The sequence below is a fragment of the Danio aesculapii genome, chromosome 12 (assembly GCF_903798145.1).
Source record: "Danio aesculapii chromosome 12, fDanAes4.1, whole genome shotgun sequence".
Taxonomy (NCBI): domain Eukaryota; kingdom Metazoa; phylum Chordata; class Actinopteri; order Cypriniformes; family Danionidae; genus Danio; species Danio aesculapii.
Window position 1 is genome coordinate 35,088,330 of NC_079446.1, and position 27,791 is coordinate 35,116,120.

A 27,791-nucleotide genomic window follows, 5' to 3' on the forward strand; every position below is an offset into this window, starting at 1 on the left:
ATTTCACAAATAAATACTACAAATACAAAATACAATTTTGTAATAAATTAAATGTAAAATTGTAATAAATGTACAATTGTCCCCACGTTTCTGTCAGTGCTATCACATTTGCATTAACATAAAATGCATGCAATACTCGTTTAAGGCTATGACTCGGAAGTGCCATATTATGAAGGAGAAGCTGACAGTGATCAAGGATTGTATGATTTTTTTAAGGACGACAAGCTTAAGTCAGGCCCTGTCACATTTTATAAAAGTGAGAATCTGTTTCTGATAGAATGTCCCATGTATATCATGGTACTCATATGTATTTCTATTCTAACATTGCAATTGCTGATACTATGCAAAGGATTTAAATAAAGTATTAAATAACATATTTAAACAGCAAGCCCAAATACATTTTATGAAATTCTAAAACGCATAACAATCACCCCCAAAAAGGTTTAGTCTGCAATTTTCTGTACACAAGGGCATCATAAATATTCTATTTATCATAGTATGTTCCTATAAAATATAGCTAAATTTTCTTTTTGGAGGCAAATTTTCCTCTCGTTGTCTGCTATTACCACTGTTGATATTCCACCTTGTCTAAATATTGGTTTATTTGGGGTTCTCCTACCCGGCCACACTTTACCCTCTCATTTTGGGGACTCTGTAGCCTACTTAACCCTTCTTGCAAGGCGATTAATTCTTCAGAACTGAAAGAGCCCTCACCATCCTTCTCATACTTATTGGATACGAAATGTTCTTTATTTTATGAAGTTAGTGAAAATTAGATACTCTCTTCACCAACCTAGCACTATTTTCATTAAACTTTGGGAACCCCTGCACAAACATGTCCGAACTCTTCAGCTTGACTCTACTCCTTCTGATTGAGTCCCCACCCTCCAACTCGGTACTGGATACTAGTTCTGGTCAGCACATTGTAGACTTGTATTATTTGTATGCAAGATTGCACTGGTGTTTTTTTACTTTTATTTTTTTGTTTTGATCAAAATACTCTTCAGTGTATTTGCTTATTGTTACACAGCAAAATCCTCAGAGTAAGATTTACTCAGTTCAGAGAGTATTTGGTCCCTCTTTAAATAAGGGCAAACAGGTTGGTAATAAGTAAAGCTGTTGCTTGTGGAGTTGCTTAATGATCCTCTGCTGACATTTTGAGAGATTCAATGTATTATATTTCAGCTGATTTCGTCTAAGACTGACTTAAGTCACTTGTAGTTTTGTGTTTCTCTTCTGTGTTTTTGCTTATTAACAGAAAGTGTTAGATTGCTGTAGATACACAGATTTTGCTGTGTACATGTTTATGTCTGCACATATAAAAATGTTTATCACTGCACATATAAAAACAAGCATTCATCATTGCACATATATTTAAATCAGGGCTATTTTTCATTGAACACACATATCTATCTCTAACTTTAGTATCTATCTACGATTAAACAAAACTTTATAGCACACAAAATTGAAATATTTTAGACAAAAACCAAGAAGTTTAATGAATAATCTTGTTCATGAAGCTGACTATTATTTATGTGCTTGGTGTTAAAATATTAATTCAGTTATCAAGAACACTTCACAATGGCTGTGGTTAGTCTGTTTTCTTTAAATACAAAAAGACATATCATCCATGTTTCCTGCATTGTTGTCAGTGCCTGCTGATTTCAATCACTTTACCCATAACATCTTGCATAATTTAGGGCAGCTTTTGTATTACTGTAATTTTATTTAAAAAAAAATTGAAACATATCCATTTCCCCAATCCTTTTATAGCAACACAAAATGCACAAAACAAAAAGTAGAATATGATGTATAATAATAGTCTTTATTTAATTGTATACACATATATACCATAGCTTTTAATGTAATAAATCTCAATGCACAACATAAATAATATTGACAGAAAATGAGTACAAAAATATAACCCATAAACAAAACTTAACCATCACATTACCAAAGAAAACCAAAGGAACTTTGGTGCTACAATGCAACAATACTGAGTTTCCCCAACTCAATCCTGAGTTCCCTGAGCTCTGCTCTTCAACCGTCCATTCTCTGACAATCAATGAAAACAGTTTAATATGTAACTGAGGTGAACACAATGTGAACAAAAGTGTAAACTGTAAAAAAACAACAACAAAAAACAAACTGATGTACCAAAACGTTACAAACTATGAAACCCATTGTTCATATAAGAACGAATGTAGTAAATACAGGCAGCCTGAGCGAGTGACGTTGTCAAGTAAGGCTCTTTCTCAGAGACGGGAAGCATGTGCTGAATGAGGAGAAGAACTGGTCGCTGGAGAAACGGTGACATCATTACATCAATCATCTGCTCTTAAACAGAATATTATACACGAGCATCAAAACAATATCTGTGAGAATCTACTGATGTTCACTTACCAATATCAAGGCATACACGTCTTTGGTCTTCTGTCAGTTGAACTCCTCATCTATAGTGTCATCCACACTTCCGGAAATAGAGGCAACTTCTGAGAGAACAGCAGAGAAGAAAAGATTACAGAAAAACAGCTACAGAGTAAAGCTCACAGTTTGACTATATATAACTTAGTAACTCAAAAGGAACTGGAAGTTTTCAAGGCAGTTTGAAGTGCGATGGGCTAAAATATGGACTGTATTTAGACTGTAAATGAGATGTAAAGAGTTCATATAACATTTATATTTCTCATTTTTACTTTTAAGTACTAAATTAAATTCAATCTTACAACAGAAATTTTGTCCTAAAAGACTTAAAATATTAAGGTATACAAATAACTACAAAAATAATTGACAATTCAAATAACACTTCTTTTTGTACTGCATCTATCCTAAGACCCAATCCCAATTCTACCCCTTAGCCCTTCCCCTTACCCCTTGTTTTGTGTGTTCACGTGAAGGGGTAGTGGTGTCCCAATTCTCTTTATCTTGAAGGCGTAGGGCTAAGGGAAAGAGCTAGATAGCCCTTAAAACTGAGATTTTTTTAGGACCACACTTGAAACCAACAGGTACAAAAAAAGGTGCACAAATGAGTATTTTTTGTCATTATTACGTCATTTTACAACAAACAAGCACATGTTTTAATACATTCATAACGGTGGTCATGTTTTACGTCATGCTTAAAAAAAAAAATTAATAAAAAAAATAAATAAATAAATAAAAAACGCAAAATTTCGCTATCTTTAATCCATAATAATATCACCTGTATAGTAGTCCCACAACATTCTGTCACTCAATGACACTCGAATACCCTGTCAAAAAGTCTAGTGGCTGGGGATGAGCGTTTAACAGTGTCTGCTATAATGTTAATGTTGTTTTGGTGTGTTTACATAGATGAATATGGCCACGGTGTAAATGCACAGTACAGTTATGATCTTATTGCCACATTATATCATTATGATAACATGATGTATGCCTTCAGTGATTTCCTGAAGAAAAATACCAAAAAACAAAGCAACTGGAATAACTACAGCAGTCGCCATCGTCTGATCTCATATGAAGCAAGAGATTGCTATGACATATGATGACATGTGTAGGTGTTGTAATGGTGCCCCAATTCTTAGGGGTAAATTTTGAAGCACTTCCCCTTCACACTCTGTTTCAAGGGCCAAGGGAAATGGGTACAAAAATAGAATTGGGAAGTGGGGAGAAAAAAAAAAAAAGCACAAAACGACTAAAAAGATTGGCATGCAAGTGTGACTGTGCATATGTAACTTGTGAATTGTAAATGTTCCTACATTTTTTGGCATTATTAAAAATGTCCTTGGTTTACAGCACCTTTAAAAATCAACACTTAAAGGGACAGTTCACCTAAAAATGAATTTGTACTTGTAATTTAGGATGTACGCACACTAGGCATGGTTGTCTTAAACCGTGCCCAGACATAACTGTTCCCCCTTCCCTCTCCTCTTCCCCTTATCACATTTTTTAGATAAAAATGGCTGGATGAAAACATGGCTACTGATTTGCATTTGCAAGTACCACAGATTGAGCTAAAAATCTTAATATTCTAAAAAAATATAAACTTATTGGGGTTGCCTGGGTTAACAAAAAGCATTTTAAGAGTTCCCACTTAGATATGCTTGGCGTTTAAAGCAGGTTTGGCATGATGTCCCGGGAGAGAACCCTGAGCTCAGAGATATTTGAGCCCAGGGCTCCCGCCCGGTCGATAAGCATATCAGGAGATCCGAGATCAGATAGGTTTCGAGAGCTCCCCCTTTAGAAAAGGGAGGAAAAGGAGGAGATGGGGTGGAAGGGGGGATTCTTCCAAACAAAGATAGAGCAGTAGGGAGAAAATGATCCTAGGATCACTCTGATTGGATTATTACTGATTACAGATGAGTGGCCAGACGTGCTCAATAATATCACGTGCTCCTCTCGAAATTAGTTTATGAAACTTCACTTTGTTAGAGACGTTTGCTAAAATAAAAGTATTTTGAAGCCCACATTGTAGCCCAGAGCCATGTGATGTGTAAATAAAGTCCCAGTTGTGCTCTGTCGCATTTAGCATTAGCAAGGTGTCAGTGAAAAACCAGTCACATCCCACATCAATCCAACGTGCCCTATTATACCACCAAATTATATATATAAAACCTCCACCTCTTGTTGACTTGTCTCCATTTTCTCCTGTATTATTTTTTAAACCCATGTTTTTTAGTCCACTTCCTCTTCTTCCACTTTCAGCTTTATTATACAGCACATCCTCATTAAAGCCTGCCGTCTGGCATCTCACATCACAGTTTAGTGGATCTGATTCCTCTAAATATCCTCCCGTCACAGACTCATGTTCACGCTCCTCAGAAATGTTAACGAATTCACTCCCAGAGCTGCTACTGTCACTCAGTGTGATAATCTCTGGCTCTGAATTCTGATTATCTGTTTCGAGTGCTATTTTAGCATCTTCAACGCTCCTGGATGAGTTTGAACTCAGTTCAATCACAGACCCAGAGGATGCAGTGCTCTCCTCACAGGCCTCAGTCGAGTAAGATGAAGATGTGGTGGATGAATGAGGCAAGGTGGTGCTGAGAGACGCTTCAGACGAGTCTCTAGAGGAAGTGAGGTAATACCACACTCCCCTAATACCATCACTGCTGTTGCTGCTCTCTGTATTTTCACTGTGACTCTCCAGCGTATAAGACAAACCCGTGTCTTCTGACGCGCTGGACGTCGTCTTCTCGTTCCTGCCGTAATAATGTGATCCGAGGAAGACTTCATCATTGAGAGTGAATGAATCCAGCGCTGATGTCACAGTCTCCACATAGAATGGAGAGGAAAATGAGGAGGAGATTTCCAGCTGATGTAATGGTGATGCAGGAGTTAAGCTGTTGGATTGGACTGGAGGGTCTTGCATGGATGAAGACGTCTCAAGGATTTGGCTGACCAGGTCACTCAAGTTTTGAGATGGAGTGGAGTGGATCAGGGAGTAGGAAGACAGGAGTTTAAAACTTGAAGTCTGGTCTACGTCGGCTCGCTCCAACTCTATAGAGCTCGAGAGACGTGAAGAGCCTTCCAGGTGATTGTTTACCCATGGTGAACCTTCACATACGCCACCGCAACAACTGGTTAAACACTCAACTCAAATACACTACTGTTCAAAACTTTAAAAAGAAATGATAACACGTTTTGATGGTCCATTTGAGTATTAGTATACTGTCTGCTTAATATCTGTTGACACTTCTCCTTCAACAGACATTTAACTGACTATAAGAAACTTTGTAAATACATGTCAACTCACACTAACCCTAACCCCAACCTAACAGTCTACTTATAACCTAATGAGAATTAGTTGTCATGTAGATGCAATGCAAGTTAAAATCAACAAACGGACCAAAATAAAGTGACCAAATAAATAACACAAATTTTATTACAATTTAGTACAATAAATTGTACAATTTATTATAATAAAAGTTCTTGCAACAATTTATTCTTGGGATGGCAAAGATACATTTATTTGCCATCATTAGCTTCTTCAGTGACATTATATAACTAAGAATTTTGTGCTCAAGAAACCTTATATTTATTGTTATCTATAAAAGTTATACAAAACAATGAACATTTAAAAAATATATATTAAAACACTGCTGCAAAAGGCAAGCCGTTAGTGTCTCGTCATACCTAAAAAATATTTTTTGGAAAGTCTGTCCGTCTGTGTCTATCTATCATTAAACTTTTCTTGTGACTACACTGTAAAACTATTTATTTTTGGCATGGCAAAGATACATTTACCAACCATCATTAGCGCTGCTTTTTAGCAACTTTAGTGACACATGACTATATAATATAATCAATAATTTGGTGCTCAAGAAACATTAGTTATTATTAATATTATTAATAATGGAAGTTAATAATAATAACAACAATTGTGCTACTTAATATTTTTGTCTATACCCACTTTTTGTGATTAATTGATAACCGAAATACAAAAAAGTCAACCTATTCAATGGCAGTTTCCGACTAAACCATGTACACATACACACACACGCACACATGCACGCACGCACACACACAAGCTCAGCATGAATGTGTACATCCTATTTTGAAAACCAATATTTTTATCCATTTCTCAATGAATATAGGTAATATAGTTTGGTGCATTTGAACAAAACAGATTAATTAAATAGATATATTTATTAAAATATTTTTTTTTTGTTGCCAAACATCTTTAGTAATACAAAGATTGTACATTTTAATTCATGCAAAATACTGAAAAACACATTACACACTACAACATTTAAACAAAATGTCATATACTTTTTGTTACTCTTGAATTTTGCTCTTTTTAATTTTTTTGTTTAATATTTTCCCCTAACATATACATTTATCATAATTAATATTTTGGTAAATTAGCTCTAGATTTGTCTTCAGTACTGACTAATCTAATGTATATGCACAAATATAATCTTGTAAAGCTTCCTATAGAATATATTACATTTAATTGAGTGATTTGTGAGGGGTGTACTCATATATGCTGAGCACTGTATATACACAGATGTAGACAAAAATTACCCTTTAATTATGTCCAGGCCAGTTTCATTAGTTTATCCATTTTAAAGCCTTGTTTGAATCACAATTGGAAAGCAATATCTGATTTTCCTTCATTTACTTTCGATAATTGTTAATTTTTACTTTTTTTGGTTTTAACTTTCAAACTGTTTCAGCGACCTTGCTGTGGGTTTTCTTTTTTCAAATGGAAGGGTACCAATAATTTTGTCCACATCTGTATATATTGTACATATATAATTATAATAACAATAATCATCTCAACACATTTGAGTAAACATACCTGATAAACTGATGCAGGACATACTGAGTTCTGATGTGGCTCCAGTCATGTCATCCTGTTAAAATACAAGCCAAGTTTACCTTAGTGCTGCTTAAAACTGCATTACACTGTATAACAATTTACATGCGTGATGCGTCTTACCAGCATCTTCTGCAGTGATCTGGACTCATCCCAGTCTCCCCTCAGTCCATTTCCTTCATCTTCACAGCTCACAGCATGACCGAGACGAATCAATTCTTTACCAAGATCCACAGCCTGAGACAAAAGAAAAAAAAAATTCTATGCATTGGAGGAGAAGAAATATATATATACAAGCTAATTTTAATTTATTACAAATGAATTAGAAAATAATGTTTGTAGGTTATTTTAAATATTAATGAATAATGAACCTAATGAACATTTATAAAAGATTACATTAAAATAGAAGGAGGCAACACACAAGTTGCACTTGACTGTACCTCAAAAACACATTACAGTACTAACAATGCCAACAATAAATAAATAAATATCTATCTGTCTGTCTATCTATCCATCACTTATCTATACAAGTCACTCATCCATCAATCTATCCATCCATCTCAATCCATTCATCGTCTATCTATCTTTCTATCCATCATTTATCTGTCCATACATTCATCCATCTATATCCATCCATCCATCCAACCACATCCATGCATCTATCTATCTACATTCATCCATCCATCCATATCCATCCATCGTCTATCCATACATTGATCTAGATCCATCTATCTATCTACCATCCATCCCTCTCTTATCTATCTATTGATCCATCGTCTTTCCATCCATCCACCCACCTACCCATCCATGGTCTATCTATATCCATTCATTATCCATCTATATCCATCCATCATCTATCTATAGCCATCCATCCATCAATCTATCTATTGATAAATCCATCCACCCACCCATCCATCGTCTATCCATCCATCATCTATCTATATTCATCCATCCATTTATCTAGATCTATCTATCCATCCATCCATCCATCCATCTATCGATCCACCATCCATCCCTCGCCTATCTATCTATTGATCCATCCATCCATCAATCCATTCATCGACTATCCATTCATCGTCCATTTATCCATCCATATATATCTATCTCCATCCAATCTATCCCTCCATCACCATCCATTCATAGTCTATTTATCCATCCATTCATCTATTTTCATCCATCCATCATCTATCTTTATACATCCATCTATCTATATCCATCATCTATCTATCCATCCATCCATCTATCCATTCATCTCTCCATCCATCAATAATCTATTTCCATCCATCAATTCATCCATTATTTAAACAAAATATTTGAATTTTGAGAGGCATCATTAATTTTTCATTCGAACATTATTTTCTTTTCACATTTTTTTAATTATCAGTGCTGTATCAAATGTACTTTTTTCTTTTTAATCATATTTTGTCAACCTTGCCATTTTATGATCAATTGGAAATTAATTACAATGGTGTTGTCAAGAAACTTGTTTTCCTCAGAATAATTTTTCAGAATGTGACATGATTTCACATTTATACAATTTATTACCAAATCCTTTCAAAACAATAGGTCTTGTTATATAACCAACAAACAGATTGACAAAGTGAGTTGTGCTGTTGATCTCGGACCTTTCCCTGGCTGTTGTCATAGAGTTTGACACTAGGCCAGGATGAGATCTCAGAATGAGAGTAGCTGTAGAGTTTAGCCAGTAAAGGTTTCCATTCAGCACAGAATGTCATGCGTTCAAAGTCATCCAGGGCTGCTTCAGTCCAAACCTCTCCTGAAACAAAAACAAATCTTTATGCTCTTGATGAAACCTTACAGATAAACACCTAAACGTCACTTTTTTTTTTTAAATTTACCTTCAGGTCGAACCCCTGCGAGACTACATTCAATGGCTTGGAAAGGCAGGCTCAGGAAGTCACTTCTAAAAACCACAAAATTAACACACACTCAGAATAAGAATATACAAGAATACAGAGACCCAATGACAAAAATGGTACTAAAAGCTATATAATCATCAAGTACTTTAAATCAGAATTTAAACACAGATTTTATATTGTCAGATATAGATGGAGAGAAAAAATTTTAAATCGGAATTGAAATCACCTGAACCATGTAAATGCAGCCTAAGCTTACCCAACTATAAGTTGTGGAAAAAAAAAAAAAAAAAAAAAAAAAAAAAAAAAATCACCACATTAAAACCAGCCGCTTCACCTCTCATGTACCTCATGCTTCGTAAATGTTCCCGAGGAAGCTCCCCGTTGTCCCCAAAGTCCACATAATACAAATCCACCAGGCCTGATCCCACAATTCCCAACACTCGTGCGCGATTCCACGTGCCGTGATCTCTGTACGGAGCAGCCACTATGTCTCCAACTATAATAGTCTCCACTCTATGCTCCTGAAGAAGGGTTATAAACTGTATAGTCACTAACAAACAAAGATGAAAAATATATTCCATATAATCAGAGACTCATGCAAACGTACTTGTGAGGAATCACCATTGTAGAAACGACTCATTTCGGCCGTCAGTTTGTCCAGCTGTAGAGAACGGACGCCCAGGATCTGGATCCAAAAGTGTTGAGGATTCTCTGAAGCAGACACATACACCTCTAGATGCTCATCAGGCTGGAAGCTCAGGTCTGGACTAGGAACTGATCAGAAATGAGTTATGAGATATCATGTTTTGCTGTTTTTGAAGTTTCCTCCGCTAAATAATTGCAGCTTGTGTTGTGACACACATAGCCATCTTTAATACCAATAGACTGGTAAATAACATATAAATTATAGCTAGGGCGGGAATTCAGGCTGTCAGGACAGCATCTTTTCAATGCAAGGAGAAGAGCAACATTTTGAAATGAAAAGAGACTGCTATATATGAATAAATATTTGTCAACAACAACAAAAAAATGATAAAACAAAAATAAAAGCAATAAATGCATTTATATTTTTCAAATTACTATTTTCTGTAAGATAAATGCCTTATAATTATATATTTTAAAGTACAAACCAACTTAATTTTCTAACTTTATTCCATTTATTGATTTATTCCAGCTTTTATTTTTGACATAAAGCAAGAGAGGACACTTAAAATGTTCATACTTTACTCTGATTAACTTTTCAGCCATATCACAGAGTACGTATCAAAACCTGTTTTTAAATTGACAGTTTATCCCAAAAAAAATGTTTTTATTATTTATTCAACTTCAAGTTTAAGTCCAAACCAGATGTTGTGCATAAACCGATCTGATACAGATCTGATCTTCCTCCTGAAATCAGGTATTTAACTTTGGGTGAGCACCCCAGTGCACACAGCCCTGTCCCCTGCCAAGAATGTGTATAAAATGCCTATAGCAGAACAGTGCATCTGCTTTATTGGTATCCAGCAATTGAACTTATCAACCAAAAGGGGGAGCCACAAGAGAAAGTCATTTTAAGAAAAATTGAGAGTTGAGAAAAATAGTGAATCTTACTTTCAAACTTGGAGATTTCCAGAGGTGAGAGTGGAGAGAGGATCTCCTCGTCCTCTGATCTGAGGGAGTTTTCAGCTGTATCAGTGCTGTCCACATAACCATTGACCGTAACAGGCACCTCTTGTTTAAGCTCATTCACTGGGGAAGGCAAATCTTTTCCATTAAGCTTTAATAATTCATTCTCAGGTCCTTGGGTTTCTGGTGGTTTTCTCTTCTGACGCAGAGCAGAAGCCTGGCTTATCCGCTTCCGTACGGTTTCATTCTCGATGACCTTCTCCATAATCATCTCCTGAGAGGAAAAAAGCACCAGCTCTTACTCACTGCACAAAACCTGAAAACATTTTCAATGAACCACACGAATGTCAAAATATCACCTTAGCACTCTGAATTTCTTTGCGTGTGCCAGTAATGGTGATCTTGCCGTTCTCCTCCAAGCTGCGTCCACGATCTTTGGAGCAGTTCACTCTCGCCCCTGACACTCGGTTTATGAACTTCAATGTCTCTCCACCACGACCTGAAGAAAACATTTCAAACTTAATAAGAGATTACATGCTGATAGAATGATGTGAACCACAAAGACTCAGAAAATATGAAAACGGACACCTTTAGGGACTATATGTAGAATCCAAATAGATTTTTTCACTCAATTTGAATTCTACATTTCATAGACTTTTTGGAGAAAACTTAAAAATATACGAGACAGAATTTTAAATAATTAACATTTTATTTTTAACTAAGTTAACAAGTAAAACATAAAAAAAACAAACATTGGAATAAAATAATCAATACAAAAGTTAAATTGATAGTTCACCCACAAATGAAAATTCTGAAGAACTGTTTACTTAAAACCTGTTTGAGTTTTTTTCTGTTGAAAATAAAAGACTTTTTGAAGAATGTTGAAAACCAGCAGCACTGACATCCAAAGCACCTTTTTGCTTGCTATGGATGTCATTGGTAGGCATGGGCTGGTATGTGATTGTGATGGTATGATAACCTTGGATAAAAATATCACGGTTCCACAATATTGTGATTACTGCTCTAAAATGTTATTTTTAATTGTCTGAGTAAAAAACAACTTTTTCCCCATTGAACCAGATATATTTTATTTTAACATAAATAATTGAAATAAGGCTAAATAATTAAAATAAATCATTGACTTCTGCGGTCTTCATTAGTTTCAAAAACACAACTTGAAAAGGCATCTTTGAATACCTTTATTTTCTCTGGATAGAAGTAAGCCATGACACTGTTCAGGTGTACAGCATGCTTGGATGTTGGTTTATAAGTGATTTGCTTTTTTGGGAACAAGCGGTTTCCTGAATTGTGGTCGACCAGTAGCTTTTGATGTGGAGGCTACTTTTCTTTTGGAGATACTGTTGCCCTAACAAAACTCAAAATCATCGTAAAAAAAAAAAAAAAGTAAAAAAAAAAAAAATAAAAAAAACGTACAAATATCTTAGATCCAATATAACAGGAAATTAACGGTTTTAAAACCTTGACTTTTCAAAACCACCGTAAACCTTGAAACCAGTCATCATCACATGCCTAGTCAGTGGTTAATAGTTTTGAATCAGTGTTTAACAGAATTTTCATTTTTGGCTGAACCATCCCTTTAAAGGGCACCTATGGTCAAGCTGTTTGCACAGACATGCGTGTAGACATAGTGTATAGACAGTCATATTGGGGTGATATAAACACACCCAGTTCTTTTTTTTCCAAATTTAACAACATAAAAATGGTGGACCAATTGAAGCGGTTTTTAGATCGACCGCAACTTGACATAGGAGGGCGGTCCCCTAGCCCACCAATATTGATTGACAGCTGCGCGCATTAACATGTCCCGGTAGTCACGTGTATAATCATATCAACAAGACCAGACGTGCGCAAAGCAACCGGGAATAAAAGGTCTGGTCAGTTCGCTAGTATCATCAATCATCATCAAATGTGATGAAGAGTGAGTGTCACATGTTTAAAATGTTTTTAAATGTTGTTGACGCACACATTTTGCAATAATACAGTTATTAATTATTGAAAACATAAAGCCTCTTTGAAATAAACCATACACCAACCTATAATCCGTCCAAATGCTGTCTGAGGCACGTCTATGACATCAGTGATGACCTCACAGTCGGTGGCCAGTTTCTCCAGTGCACACTGAGCTATGAGAATCTGTTCTGGTGAGCCCTGGATCAGAAAATTGACCATGCTCTGCTCTTCAGTGTTCGGCAGCACGTTAATCTGGGCACCAGACTTCTGATTCACCTGCACAGACATCAGTTAGAAAGAGTTTGTAAATCACACATTTCTTCTCACCTATTAGTTTGTATTGCTCATATTTACTAACTAATATTTTATTGGACTTCACAGCTGTCACACCTACAAATATTTTATCTTTATCATCAACTATAGTACACTTTTCCATTATTTCAAGATTAAGATTTTTTTTTATTCTTTACAGATTTATTCAAGTCATCCAAAATATGAAACACAGGCCATTTAAATCGCACAGTTGGCCAGCTTTTTCATACACAATAAATACACACACCATACTTCCACTAGTGAAGGTTTGGGATCAATATGAATTTCTTGGGAGAAAATACTTGTATTTGGATGTCTTAAATTAGTCCAAAAACAATCAAACGTTTATAGTGTGCTTAATAAAAACATTAACAAATCAAATTAGCATACTAGAATGCTTTCATAATGGTTATGAGACACAGAGGACGCTAAAGAATAATTCTAAAATTAAGCTTTGACATTAGAGATAAATATTTGTATATACATTTATATAATATAATTAGAAGAAAAAAAATAACAGTATTTTACTGTATTTTTTGGACAAATAATTGCAGTCTTGGTATCTTTTAAAAAGGTCACACATTTTTGAACAGTATATTGTACATAATTGTATAGCCTTAGAAAAAACAAAAACATACATCGTATAAAAAAGGAAGAACAAACTCACTATGTCCAGAAAGGCGCTCTGATATCTTGCAATAGATCGATACACGTCAAGGGGAACAGATATTCTGGACTCCTCTTTGCTTTGGCACTGCTCTAAAGAACAAACAGAAAGAAAGAAATAAGCAATATTAATATAAAATCACTCTAAAATCCCAAACGATATCATTTGGTTGTTTGTTGTTAGTTCTGCTGTCATGTGATGTAAAGGCCATATCGACTTATAAAAATTAAATAACTCCTAAACAAGCACATACCATTCAATTACCAAATCAATTTAAGTCTCCTCTTCCCTTGGAAGTAAATTCTAAATTTAACATGAACCACACTCTTCTAGGCCTCAGCTATACTCCAACCACACTGTCTAAAGGCCAGATTAATATTTCAGCATCGAGTGCACGTGGTAGGCTCTTCGCACAATTGCTTATCTTTTGTCATACCCTGATATGCACCTCTCAAAAAAAAATGTAACTACACATCGCAATGACGTAGAGCACAAGATCTGTGACTGGTCGGCTTGGTATTGTTGACGAGTGTAGGCAGGGCTTAGAGCCATGAGAGCAGAGCGAGTGTTTAACAAGTCTCAACTTCTGCGAGGGAGCTATTGGATATTTTTGTTTTGTTTATTTTATTGTTAAATATGTTGACCATTGACTGGTTCCCTCCTCTTTTTTCCTTGAATGATTTTGAGCTACTTCTACAGTAGCACTGCATGCATTTCTGGCATAAACCCAAAGCACCAGGAAAGAAACACAACACAGTGGAACATAGAAACCCCACTTCCTACTAGTGTTTCAGAAGTGTTATGCACAAGTATAAATGCTCACAATTGCATTGGCTACTTAAAAGACACGCTGTGGAGTACGGCGAAATTTAAATCAGGCTTTTGGAGAATCAAAGTAGATGCTGCTTAGGAGCCAACGAAGACCATAGGCTGGCATTATACACAAACCTAAGATGGCAGTCACTGAAAACACATTTCAAGCAGCTAAGAACAGTAGCAAAACAGTAAAATGTTTCATGCACTTTGATATTTAAAGGTGCTGTATGTAAAGCCGCTTTTCCACTATCGTACCAAACCGTTCTAAGAACACTTCGGTACAATTACAGTTGTTTCTCCACTGAGCCTGGAACGGCGCAGCATGATTACAAACCGTTCTCAGCCCGGTTAGACATATTTGTATGTATGTATATGTATGCACCAATCAACAAGTCAAATGAATGAATAAATAAAATAAATATGGATTCTTAAATGTGGGTATTGTTTTTACTCAATAAAATATCAATACGTTTTGACAAATGTTTTATAAAAATAAAATGAGCAATTTTCAACATTTAGCTATAGGCTGACCGTTATATGATTCAGCTTAATATAAGTTGGACATTTATGGGGCCATGTAACACGTTTCTGTCTTCTTTTTCTTTTTGTTCTCAGTGATCTTTGATATATACTGTGTAGCTATGCAAAAATTTTCAATTTTATTTTCAAGATCTGAGGTAAACTATTTCAACAATTCAAACTCACATCATTAGCATTTAACATTGAATAAAGCACATGAGGTGTACCTGAGATAATCATTGTGAGTTTTCTGTTGTTCAGCTGCAAAAAAAAAATAGAAGCCGTTTCTAAAAATTTAAAAAAAACTTTAATATGGAAAATATTCCTTCTATTGTGTACTGTTCAACCACTGTGTCAAACTTGCATACTGCACCTTTAAAAGTTACATTAAAAAGCTTAAAACCCACCACTGCTGTTTCGAATGTGACGATAAACTAGGTATCCAACTGTTGCTCCAACCGAGATGCCAGCAGCCAAAGCCGCTTTCTTCCCGGAGCTCAGGCTCTTCCATGGTCCATCCTGCACCGCAGCCATCACCTGGGTGGGAATAACTGGTAAACTCCACCTAGAAATGCAAAAAAACTGTAAGACCCATAGTCGGACTAACTCCAGTCTGCTGCACCATGTATGACTTTACATGGGCCATAGTGGTAGTGCCATGCAGCATGAATGAATGATTGATGCAGCAAGTATGAGTTTTCAGGTTGCCTTTCAATCCCAGAACAAACTGCAAATGTAGCCAGAAAATCTACAGAATCAAGTGTTCTTATATCGGAGCACTCGTTTATTAGTTAGACTAATTTTTGTTACCTAATTGGCTTAATAAAGAGAAAAAGATCACAAAACTGAGATTTTAATGCCTCTGTAATTGGATTTTGGACATTAAAGCCTGTGGAGAACTTTTCTGGAACATGTCAGATGCTTCAAACATGGTCCAGACATTAGGGCTGCACGATTTGAAGAAAAAAAAAATCTAATCCAATTGGTTGAAACAACGACAGCAAACGTTTTTGTCATTAAAGTGCAAAGAGCATACATTAAATCCAACATGTCAACAAGAACACCTTCACATTTAGATTGTGTTAGTTTTCACATTCAGGGTAATGTGCTTACAAACTGTCAGAAATGTCAAAAACTATGTGCTTGTGTTACCATATTTGATGCAGTTTACCAATTTTACCTTTTCAAATCGGGATTTCAGTTTAGAAATGATTAATCGTGCAGGCCTAACAACTATAATCAATTAGATGTTAAACTTCAAGCATACAACAAAGCTATAAGTTGAACAATACCACAACAATGCACTCGCAATAGTGGCAAAAACTCAAATCTCTTTAAGCTAATGAAACCTCTAAACAATCATTTTTAGTGACAATGATACCAGCTGAAGGATAAAGCACAGCTTCAGCACAGTATTGATGGAGGGCGTCCATGTTGCAAACACACACACAGCAGTAACACCATGCAAAATGACTCTCACTCTGAAAACAGGGCAGTGGGATTGTAGTTCAGAAACACACAGGATTTAGGGACTGCCACGTCCATCTTGGACCCTCAAAACGCCTGTTCTGCCTCTCTTTAGTAGGAGGAACAGGCAAAAGAGTGAAATGTAATTAAACACCAGCTGCATTGCCTCAGCTCCAGACTTGGGGTCCCTATATTAAATGACCCTAATAAGTAAATAATGCACCATATTATTCTTATGTCTAAAATACAGAGAAAAGGCACTATTGAGGCCAACTCACACCACTGACAAACAATTACCATATTACAGCATGTCAGCTGCCAATTCAGCATGTTCAATGGGCAAAAACAAGCTCAGACAGATGCCAACAGTCACAGATAAATTATAAGTTCCTGTTGCTGTCTGATGATGCGTTGTGAATCAGCCTTTAGGAATCTTTCATTTTATAAACCCATGTCAAAGTTTATTTGTAGTTGTGAGCATTCACACAACTCATCTTTTGTTATATTTTAAAGCAATATTGTCGAAAATCTGGTCTAAAATATAGAGAAATTGCACTGTTGAGTCCAATTCACACCACTGAAAAACACAATCACCGTATTTCAGCATGTCAGGTGCCAATTCAGCATGTTCAATGGGCAAAAACAAGCTCAGACAGATACCAACAGACAAAGATAAATTATAAGTGTCTGTTGCTGTCTAATGATGTAGTGTGAATCAGCCTTTAGGTATTTTTCATTTCATTTAAACCCATGTCAAAGTTTATTTGAAATTTTTGTCTCTGAAATAAGATCGGTTTCCAGAAAAATGATTAATTAGAAGAGTGTTAAAACTAAAAATAATTAAATTTAAAAAAATCACATTATTTTACATGTTATTGTAAACTAAACTGTTAAAATTAGATTTCAGTAGATGAATTACTAAAAAAAAGGCTAAAACTATAAAATTTAGAAAAAGTGAGTATTTGCACAACCCATTTTTTTATTATATTGCAATGTATAGTACATGAAATGATCATCTAAATGACGCTCAAAATAAAGACTAATTTAAAGAACAAAGATTATACAGTATGACATTTCAGAAAGCTTGTGGAAAAAAATAAATCCAAAAACAGCTCCATCCGCACATTTAAAATCCATTAGTAATCTATAAATGAGCAAATGCCAACCTTGCCATGAAAAGAATTACGTTTTCACCAAAATAGCGAAAGTTTGTGTAAACTTGTATTTTACAGTACCTCAAAAATACTCAAAAATGTCTCTCAATGTTTTCAAACAATTATACTCGATTAACCAAAGTCACACAAGTGCCAATTTCACAACTGTCACATTCATAACGAACCTAATAAGTGTTAAATAAAACAAAATCGATCATTTTTGTTCTATAGTAAGCCAACTCTTATCCATGTTGATTAGCATTATTTCTTTGGGGTTGTGCAGTTTAATTCACAGAATTTCTACAAAGTATGTTGTGTACTGCAAACTCGCAAACTTTTTTGGTCACATCCATGACGCATGTTAATTTTCCTCATTTAAAATATAAAAAATGTTTACAGATTGATATTTTTCTGATCCCTTAACTCGGGGGTTACTAATTTTGGAAAATAAAAACAGATGTTTCAATATAATGCTAACATATACTTTCCCTGTTCATTTATGTTTTACGTTTTTAGTGCAAAACGTCGCATACATAAGGCTGGAATTGCTCAAATATAACTTCTTGTCAAGCAGACCCACAAAAAGCTACTCACATTTATTGAGGTAAAGTTGGTTTTATATTCACACATTTGGACTTTCTCCTTAATAATATAATTTAAGAAAGGTATACTTTGCAAATCCTTAATAGTGAAATTACATTAGCAGCCAATGGCTGTCAAAGTACAACATTGTTCACAGTCAGACAAATAGCACTAATGTTGTTTTCAGGTCATGGTCACATGTGATTTCAGACCAAATTTTCAAAGTACCATGGTAAACAATATAGGGAGCATGTCACAAGCTGCCACTGAATGAATGTGTAAAAATAAAACCAACTTTACCTCAATTTCAGATTTGGATGGGATCAGAAAACCAAACAAACTGACGTAGGCCAAACTAGTCTTTTTTCACGTCCTGTAGATCTGCTTCATTGCATATCCTCAAACTTTGGATCTAGCATGTGTAAAATACAAACAAGATTACAAGACAAATATTATTCACATACATGAGTTTGGTCTACATTTACTTACTGTAAGTTTTTACTTTTGCTCAGTGAAGATGTGGTTGTATCATAGCATTGTAATCAGATTTATCCACATTTAAAGAGTTAAAACACGACCTGTTATGGATGGAAATCGTGCACGTGACTCTGCGTGTTTGTAATTGTCAATGCAGCGTCTGTTAGCTCGTGATGGATGTCATGTCACACAAACAGGGTGCGGTGGATTTCTTGCATTTAACAACCTGTCGTGGATTTTGCAGCTGTAAATGTCACTTAAAAACGACCTGTTAAAGGTTTGTTTGTCTGGGTCATCATGCCTCCGCAACATCGTTTTGGTTTTCAACCTTACATATTTCCCGTACGGCTAACATACAAACACAAAAACTAGATACAGCTCTAAATCAGGCATTCCAACATATTTACCTCTAAAACGGTGTGAAATGTAAGGTAAAGCACGCAGAGAGTCCTTCAAATGATCTTATGACACCAGTCAATGTGCTGCTGCTGCTCCACCGGCGGTGCCGTAGTACTTCATCGTGCAGTACGCAGTGTGCACCGTTAGCCTTTCAACTCTGATTGGCCAAAATCCTGCATGTCAGTCACAAGATCCAATCACAGTCTTTAATGTTGCGGCACGGCTTTACTGCGGCAACGCCCCCTATTGGACGATCTCTGCCACACAATCCACAATCCATCATAAAGCTTTCTATTATAATAATGTCTGAGATTCATACCTTACTGACGGTTAAACGAGAAAGAATAAAGTGGATATTGTTCAGTTCTATCAAAAGGTACAATTTTAATAATGTTTTAAAAAGTGGAATAGGAAACAATAAATGACTACACGAGTAATTTTTTTAAAGATTTGAAAACTATTTTCAGTCAGTCAGTAGCTATAGTGTTCCTGTACAGGTATAGGGTCGCATGCTACTTCACCAATATTTTTTTAAAAACTTTTTCAGTCAAACAACCCAAATAGTTCTGGGAAAGTTAGTAGTTTTCCACGCTTTATTACTAGTGTTCAAATATTTCACAACTTTCCAAGTCATTCATTCATTTTCTTTTTGGCTTAGTCCCTTTAATAATCTGGGGTCGCCACAGCGGTATGAACCGCCAGTTTATCCAGCATATGTTTTTACACAGCGGATGCCTTTCCAGCTGCAACCCATCACCGGGAAACATACACATTCATTCACTACAGACAATTTAGCTTACTCAATTCCCCTATACCATGTTTTTGGAAACCATAGCACCCGGAGGAAACCCACACGAACACGGGGCGAATATGCAAACTCCACATGAAAATGTCAACTGACCCAGCCGGGGCTTGAACCGGCAACCTGAGGCGATTGTGCTACTCACTGCGCCACCACGTTGCCCAACTTTCAAGTGAATGAAATGTAATTTTTCCTGCACAGATTAGGTCTGACACTTAATGATTAATTAATACAATTTTCAACTTTTCTTTAATATATAATTGCTATTTAGAGGTTTTCACCTTTATAGATAGGACAGTGGAGATGTACAGACAGGAAAGTGTGGGGAGCAGAGATAGGGGAGGGATCCGCAAAGGACCTCAAACCAGGAATCGAACTCAGGTCACCACGAGCACTCGGTACTATGTGTCGCACTAACCACTAGGCTATTGGTGCTGACATTTATCAACTTTTTCAGTCAATGGAACCTTTTATTTTTATGTCTGTCATGAAGCGTTTAATGGTCATCATAATCTTAAATCCTTGAAAGTTTTTAATATTTAGATTTTTTTTAAAAAGGTATGAACATTTATTATGTTTATTTATGTTTTATTTCATCTTTGTGTCAAATTACAAAAAAAACGAATTACCGCTTGTGCAAGACGTTTCTAATGCAGCGTCTATGGGATGGGACAGTAAATTTAGCGTTATTCTCCTCACACAATTTTCTGCCTTTTTCTTAACGTCTCTATAACATCGTTGTGGAGTTTTTATTTGTTGTATTCTCTCATTCACAGCACTTTATGTTTTCACAACTGTGATGATTTCCGCAACTGAGAAACCCGGAAATGTGAAAAGGGGCTGAACATTTTGATTACACTTGCACAGTTTATAGTGTCTCACACTTTTAGTCATTTTTAAAAATGGTTTCCCAGTCAATATATCATCACCAATGATCAGTCATCAATGGGTTTTCCAGTAGTTTCAGATCAAGAATTTTCAAAAACTATGGAGGACGAAACCTGCAAAAACAATAAATAATTTTGAGCGTAATTCCGTATTTACTTGTCCTTAGCTCAATATGCTAATGAGAGGTGTCTGAACGCAACATTTTTCTAAAGATCAACCAATGATGGCATAAAGACCACCTCCTGATGATTGACAGACACCCTCTCATTAGCATATTGACGAAAAGTAAATACGCACACATATATACATGTAAATATATACATATAATGATATATACATGTAAATATCTATGGTATATACGGAACTACTTTTAAAAAGGCCAAAACGTTTGAAAGAGGAGGGTGGGGTGGAATCAACTTTCAATTTAGCATTTTCTTATTTCACAACATAGCTGTAATTTATTTATTTATTTATCTGCCAGCCCTATTAATTGTTTATATATTTATTTAAGCAGGAATTTGTGGATTTTTATAGGCAAGGCAATGCAAGTTTATTTATATAGCACAATTCATACACAGTGGCAATTCAAAGTGCTTTACATAAACAGGAATAAAAGAGACAAGTATAAGAAAATAAAAACAAATAACGAAAGTGATTAAAAACAGGTGTGATGTGCTCTGATTTTCTGGTTCTGATCAGAATCCTGGCAGCAGCAATCTGGATGAGCTGCAACTGTCTGACTGTCTTTTTGGGAAGGCCGGGAGGAGTCCATTACAGTAATCCACCCTGCTGCTGATAAAAGCATGAACTTTTATCTTACTTAAAAGCATGAGTCTTCACTGAAAACAAAGCATCTAATTCTTGCAATGTTTTTGAAATGATAGCATGTTGATTTAGTTACTGCTTTAACATGACGACTGAAACTCAGATCTGACTCCAGAATCACATCAAGATTCTTGACCTTCTTTTATGTTGTTTGACCCTTAGAGCCCAGGTACGTAGTCACCTTGATAACCTCATATCTGTTCCCAAATACAATGATTTCAGTTTTATTTATGTGCGAATTTAATTCAATTTAATTCATTTAATTTAAAATGTTTTTATTTATGCAGAGATTTATGGATTTGCTTATTAATTAATACATTTATTTGCATATTGATTTATTTATTGTTTTTGCAGGTTTCGTCCTCATAAATAACTTTAAACATTAAATAACATTAAAAATGTAGATAAGATATTTACATTGAAAACCAAATAACCACATAGATTGCGTTAAAACCTTTTTCATCGATTGAACATTTCAGAAATGTAGTTCTTTAAATTTTCAAGTAAGACTGAATCACTCAATACCTTTTGAAAGACCACAATTTTTTTTAAATGAACATATTTAATAACATAAAATTGGTTCACAAATAATTTGCGGGGAAGGAGAAAAATCAATGTTAAAGACATCTTAAAAAAATACAAACTGTACAACATTTATAAATCTTATGAACATTCATAAATAGCAAACATCCGTGTATTGAGTCAATCAGTGTAGGTTGCAGCTCAGGCATGTACTGTATGTAGCAGAGCGCTTCATTACGGCCCCGTAAAAGAGCCAGAATTCATACCCCTGGCTTAAAAACAACAGCCTTTCTGAATGGAGAAAGAATCAACAATGCTTCTAATCCATGCATGACCGAGGCAACATATTCAATATTCAGCGGATGAATAAAACAAGTGAAACTGTTCCATTTTTACAGTCTTTCTCATGCAATTGTAGAGAAAAAGATAATTAGCAACGTACTTTACAAAACCACCGCTCACAAACCCGTATCCTAAACATCTCTTCAGGTTATGACAGTTTGCACTTAACAGATTAGTGCTTAATAAAACACACCTCTCCCTATATCGATATGCCATTTTACATTTCGTTATACCAATAATCCAGCAAAAATAAAAGAAGAAAGAAAAGAGCAAATTCAGGACTACTTTTGGATTCCTCTGATATGAATGAAAAGCATCGTTGCAGAAACATTTAACCACAGCAACAGTTATGTAATGAAGCAGAACCTCCAAATACATCATAATGCAAAGACGAGCAGGAAAAGGAGAAGAAAGCATGAAATATGCATTGTAAAAATGTACATTCAGTGCCTATGACAATCTCTAGATGCATTACGGAGAAGGCTGTTAGCTAGCAATCTTTCGCCGTTAAGATGTACAGACATTTAGATTACAGGTTACAGTATGTATTTATGATTTCAGTATAACAGGAACAAAAAGACAAGAAATCAATAAGTTAAGACATCTTTTGGTTCATTACGTAAAAAAAGGGAACAAACTGTGGCTCATTGGAAAGACGGGTTTTTTTTGCGAATACAAGGTCACATGATCTCTGTACATAATATTCATTTAAGATCTGAAACTTCAGCAGCAACTTAAAGAGACAACACCATTGAAAGTGATGGAGATACTTGTGTTTTTTTTTGTTCCAAAGCATTTTTGGATCTTATTTAGATGAAAATGATTGGTACGTTCCACTAAATAAATTAGTAAATAAATGTAATTTGTAAATGAAAGAGTCAAACCAGTTTCAAATCATTTGATTACATCAATGACAATTTTTAGTTTTGTGTGAACTACCCCTTTAAAGTCTAAGGAAAGTCAGATGTTCAGGTCATAAGTTAGAGTATTGCACTAGTAGTGGAAAATAAAAAGGAAAGAAATGCTGGTAATCTGGAGATTAGCTGGTCTTTGTTTTTGTAAATGAGCACATCTGTAAGTGAATTGTTTTGAATTTACGTGTATTTCTGAATCGTGTCTTGAATTTACGAATTGGATTTGGGTATTTAAGAATAGTGTCTCGAATTTACGAATTAGATTTGGGTATTTATGAATCGTGTCTTGAATTTACGAATTAGATTTGTGTATTCGTGAATCATGTCTTGAATTTCCGAATTTTATTTGGGTATTTAAGAATAGTGTCTCGAATTTACGAATTAGATTTGTGTATTTATGAATCCTGTTTTGAACTTAGGAATTCTATTTGTGTATTTATTATCCATATCTTGAATTTACAAATTAGATTTGTGAATTTTTGAATCCTGGTTTAAATTTACATGTATTTATGAATCGTGTCTTGAATTTACGAATTGGATTTGTGTATTTATGAATTCTGTTTTGAATTGACGTGTATTTAAGAATATTGTCTTGAATTTATGAAATGGATTTGTGTATTTATGAATCGTGTTTTGAATTTATGAATTGAATTTGCGTCTATGAATCGTGTCTCAAATTTATGAATTGGATTTGCGTCTATGAATTGTGTCTTGAATTTACGAATTGGGTTTGTGTATTTTTGAACTGTGTTTTGAAATTACGAATTATATATGTGTATTTTTTAATCCGTGTCTTGAATTTACAAATTTTATTTATGTATTTATGAATCATGTCTCGAATTTAATAATTGGATTTGTGTATTTATGAATCGTGTTTTGAACTTACAAACTATATTTGTGTATTTATGATCCGTACGAATTTTGTGTATTTATGAATCCTATTTTGAATTTTCGAATTAAATTTAAGTATTATTGTATAGCGTTTTGAACTTACGAATTATATTTGTGTATTTATGAATCTTGTTTTGAATTCAGGAATTGGATTTGTGTATTTATGAATCATGCTTTGAATTTACGAGTTATATTTGTGTATTTATGAATCGTGTCTTGAATTTACAAATTGAATTTGTGCATTTGCAAATCATGTTTTGAATTTACAAATAATATTTGTGTATTTATGAATTGTATTTTGAACTTACGAATTGGATTTGTGTATTTATGAATCGTGTCTTGAATTTACGAATTGGATTTGTGTATTTTTGAATCGTCTCTTGAATTTACGAATCATGTTTTGAATTTACGAATTGGATTTTGAAAATGTATTCCACAAAATGTTCCACAAAAAAAAATTACAAATAAATAAATGTGATTTGTAAATGAAAGGAGTTAAAGCAGTTTGTAACCATTTGATTACATAAATGACAGTTTTTAGTTTTGTGTGAACTACCCCTTTAAATTCTAAGGAAAGTCAGATGTTCAGGTCATAAGTTTGGAGTATTGCACCAGTAGTGGAAAAACAAAAAAGAAAAAAGTAAGAAATGCTGGTAATTTGGAGATTAGCTGGTTGTGTTTTTGTTAATCAGCACATCTGTAAGTGAGCCCCTTATGTTCCATAGCTGCAGCCAGTGTGGATAAAATAATAAAATCTATTAAAATCATGATGTTGCCTAGATTATCATTATATATAATGAGGCAATCAGCAAGAGGTAGAACAGCGTAAAAGTTCAATATCCCTCTTTATCAATAAACACTGATTTCTCTGCATGGGGTTGAAAACAATAATTACAAAAAATACTATTTAAAAGAATCCCGACCCCAGTCAGAGTTAGATATTTTGCAGAACATTGAAAACAACTCTATTAACAAAAACTGCTGTACAGTGAAAAATCCAGGAAAGTGATTTTGTCCTCATGCATGTGTAAATGTGTGCAAAACAAACAAACAAAAAAAAGATCAGTGCATTATTATGGAGCCTGATCAGTCTCAAAAATAATACTTTTACAAAATGAAATTCATACAGGCACAGCACATTTCACATTTACAAAATCCAATTTGAAAATTCAAAACACAATTCATAAATGCAACACAATTTGTGAATTTGCAAGAAAATCATAAATGTTTTCACCAAATGAATTGGATTTGTGTATTAATGAATCCTGATTTTAATTAACGAATTGAATTTGTGTATTTATGAATTGTGTTTTGAACTTGCGAATTGGATTTGCATATTTATGAATCGTGTTTTGAATTCACAAATTGGTCTAGCGTATTTATGAATCCTGTTTTGAATTCACAAATTGGATTTGTGTATTTATGAATGGTGTCTTGAATTTACGAATTGACTGTATTTTTAATAGTGTATTGAATTTATGAATTGGATTTGTGTATTTATGAATCGTGTTTTGAATTCACAAATTGGACTAGTGTATTTATGAATCCTGTTTTGAATTCACAAATTGGATTTGTGTATTTATGAATGGTGTCTTGAATTTACGAATTGACTGTATTTTTAATAGTGTATTGAATTTATGAATTGGATTTGTGTATTTATGAATCGTGTTTTGAATTCACAAATTGGACTAGTGTATTTATGAATCCTGTTTTGAATTCACAAATTGGATTTGCATATTTATGAATCGTGTCTTGAATTTACGAATTGGATTTGTGCATTTATGAATCTCATTTTGAATTTACGAATTGGATTAGTGTATTTTTGAATTGAGTTTTGAACTTACGCATTGGATTTTGTAAATGTATTATTTTTGAGACTGATCTGGCTCCATACATTCTGGCTGACAATCACATGTAAAAACATTTCAAAACCTCTGAAATGACAGAATGAGAACATTTCAAGTGGAAACCTTCTGCCTTTGACTGGAAAGCTGTGCTCAGGTTGAATTTGAGTAAAAAATAGTTTAAAAGAAGACTAAAAAAATGATGCTCATGCAGTTCATCTGATATCAATCTGGAAAATAAAACTGATTCTAGGTAAGCTAGTAAATGAGCTTGACATTCTGGAAGCGACGTTTCTCAGCTAAACTGCTGATATATTGTTATAAATAAACTCACGTATGCATCACTAAATATAAAACGAATGAAATATTCCCCCTCTGAATATGAGGTAAGCCGAGGCGATGACATTCACATTATAACCTGTTTAAACAGGCTTCTGACAATGTAAATAAACAGCACGAAAAAGTCCTACAAGCACAAAAAGGTCAAAGCTCTTTGTGTTTGAAACTGAAAAGATTGATAAAACCCTATTATTTCACAAAATCTAAAAGACAGAAGTAAAATCATGCTAATTTAGCCCTCTGTTTGTTGGTTGTATCTTGCAGTTTTAGGTTTCGAGAGGGATCGAAGAATAAAATAATCCCTTAAAAAATGACCCTGTCCAAAACACAGCAGCATGCAGATGAACGTCCCTCACACAGCACAGATGAGCCCAAATCAAAGACGCTGAAGAAAACACAGCCCTCTGTGGCCTTAAGGAGTCGTGCGGAGCTTCATCTCCTCGCTCACTCAAATCAACAGGACCAGGACAGACACGGGTCAGAAAGGAGAGTTCATTCCCAACTTCGTCTCAAACTGAAGCTTCTGCCTCTTCTGGTAACGCACTCGTACCCTGAAATCAGAGACAGATTTAGCTGTGAGTTTAGTGACTTGTGTTTCATGTAGGATAGATTTACACTTATGTGAAGTTGGAATGCAAAGTGAATTGAGAAAATCCTTGAAAAATCATGAATGGATTGAACACAAAGAATGAATACTGAATAAAGACTTTGCTTACAGTCATATGTTATCTACCAGCAACTGTTTTATTCATGAAGAATTAGAATACATTACAATGTCAATGTTTAATGTTTATTTTCATCATTGTTCCCAGCAAATTCTCCTAAAAATGGTGACTTTAATTACATTGGGTGGGAAACACAGCCTTATTTACATATTACATACAATCCTAGGTGGAAATACAGCTTTAGAATTAAACAAAGTGAATTTGACAACAAATACACACAATATAAGAATTCACATGCACAGTGTTATTCAAAGGCCTGTGCAAATATTCAAACATATTTTCATAATTACATTTTTTGTTTCTGTGGTAAAATTTTTGAACTCTAATTTCAAAAATACAGAAAAATATCCATAAATTAACAGTTGCATGTTTTTTTTCTTCTTTTATTTATGATTTTGAATTGCATCATGGAACCTTGATCCTTTCCTCAAATACATTTGAGGGCTGGACAATATGGCATAAATAATTATTTTCTATATTGAACGATAGTGATATATATATTTCAATATAAGTTGTTAATGCTTCTAGATTTAGTAGAAGAGTACCCCAA

At 34.6% G+C, this 27,791-nt stretch overlaps 2 protein-coding genes across 7 annotated transcripts in view; both read right to left on the reverse strand.

The window, feature by feature from the left end:
* Positions 1–1,806: 1,806 nt before the first annotated feature.
* Positions 1,807–19,275, reverse strand: tdrkh (tudor and KH domain containing). Of its 5 annotated transcripts, XM_056469865.1 has the most exons (17): positions 19,158–19,275; positions 18,763–18,851; positions 18,574–18,685; positions 16,551–16,646; positions 15,478–15,635; positions 13,736–13,827; positions 12,840–13,032; positions 11,145–11,284; positions 10,771–11,059; positions 9,785–9,951; positions 9,523–9,698; positions 9,157–9,221; positions 8,923–9,074; positions 7,421–7,534; positions 7,280–7,334; positions 2,404–2,492; positions 1,807–2,299 (listed from the first exon to the last, which is right to left on the reverse strand). In XM_056469865.1, exons 4-16 carry the CDS (start codon positions 16,613–16,615, stop codon positions 2,437–2,439), a joined length of 1,722 nt encoding a protein of 573 aa, XP_056325840.1. In that variant the 5' UTR covers positions 16,616–16,646; positions 18,574–18,685; positions 18,763–18,851; positions 19,158–19,275; the 3' UTR covers positions 1,807–2,299; positions 2,404–2,436. The 5 variants fall into 5 exon arrangements, with proteins under 5 accessions (XP_056325840.1, XP_056325839.1, XP_056325841.1 ...); XM_056469864.1 differs by lacking the exon at positions 18,763–18,851; XM_056469866.1 differs by lacking the exons at positions 18,574–18,685; positions 18,763–18,851.
* Positions 19,276–23,123: 3,848 nt separating this feature from the next.
* tmem94 (transmembrane protein 94) overlaps positions 23,124–27,791 on the reverse strand; it is a 51,699-nt gene continuing 47,031 nt past the window's right edge. For both annotated transcript variants that reach the window (XM_056469222.1, XM_056469221.1), the window contains one exon: positions 23,124–27,067. In XM_056469222.1, the coding sequence (XP_056325197.1) occupies positions 26,995–27,067 (73 nt within the window). In that variant the 3' untranslated portion in view covers positions 23,124–26,994. The remainder of the gene's footprint in view (positions 27,068–27,791) is intronic.

Coding starts and splice junctions, on each gene's coding strand:
- tdrkh (XM_056469866.1), bottom strand. CDS start 16,615: ATGGACGTGGCAGTCCCTAAATCCTGTGTGTTTCTGAACTACAATCCC. Junction 9,952..10,770: donor GGAAATCTCCAAGTTTGAAA/GTAAGATTCACT, acceptor ATTTCTGATCAG/TTCCTAGTCCAGACCTGAGC. Junction 9,699..9,784: donor ACAATGGTGATTCCTCACAA/GTACGTTTGCAT, acceptor ACCCTTCTTCAG/GAGCATAGAGTGGAGACTAT.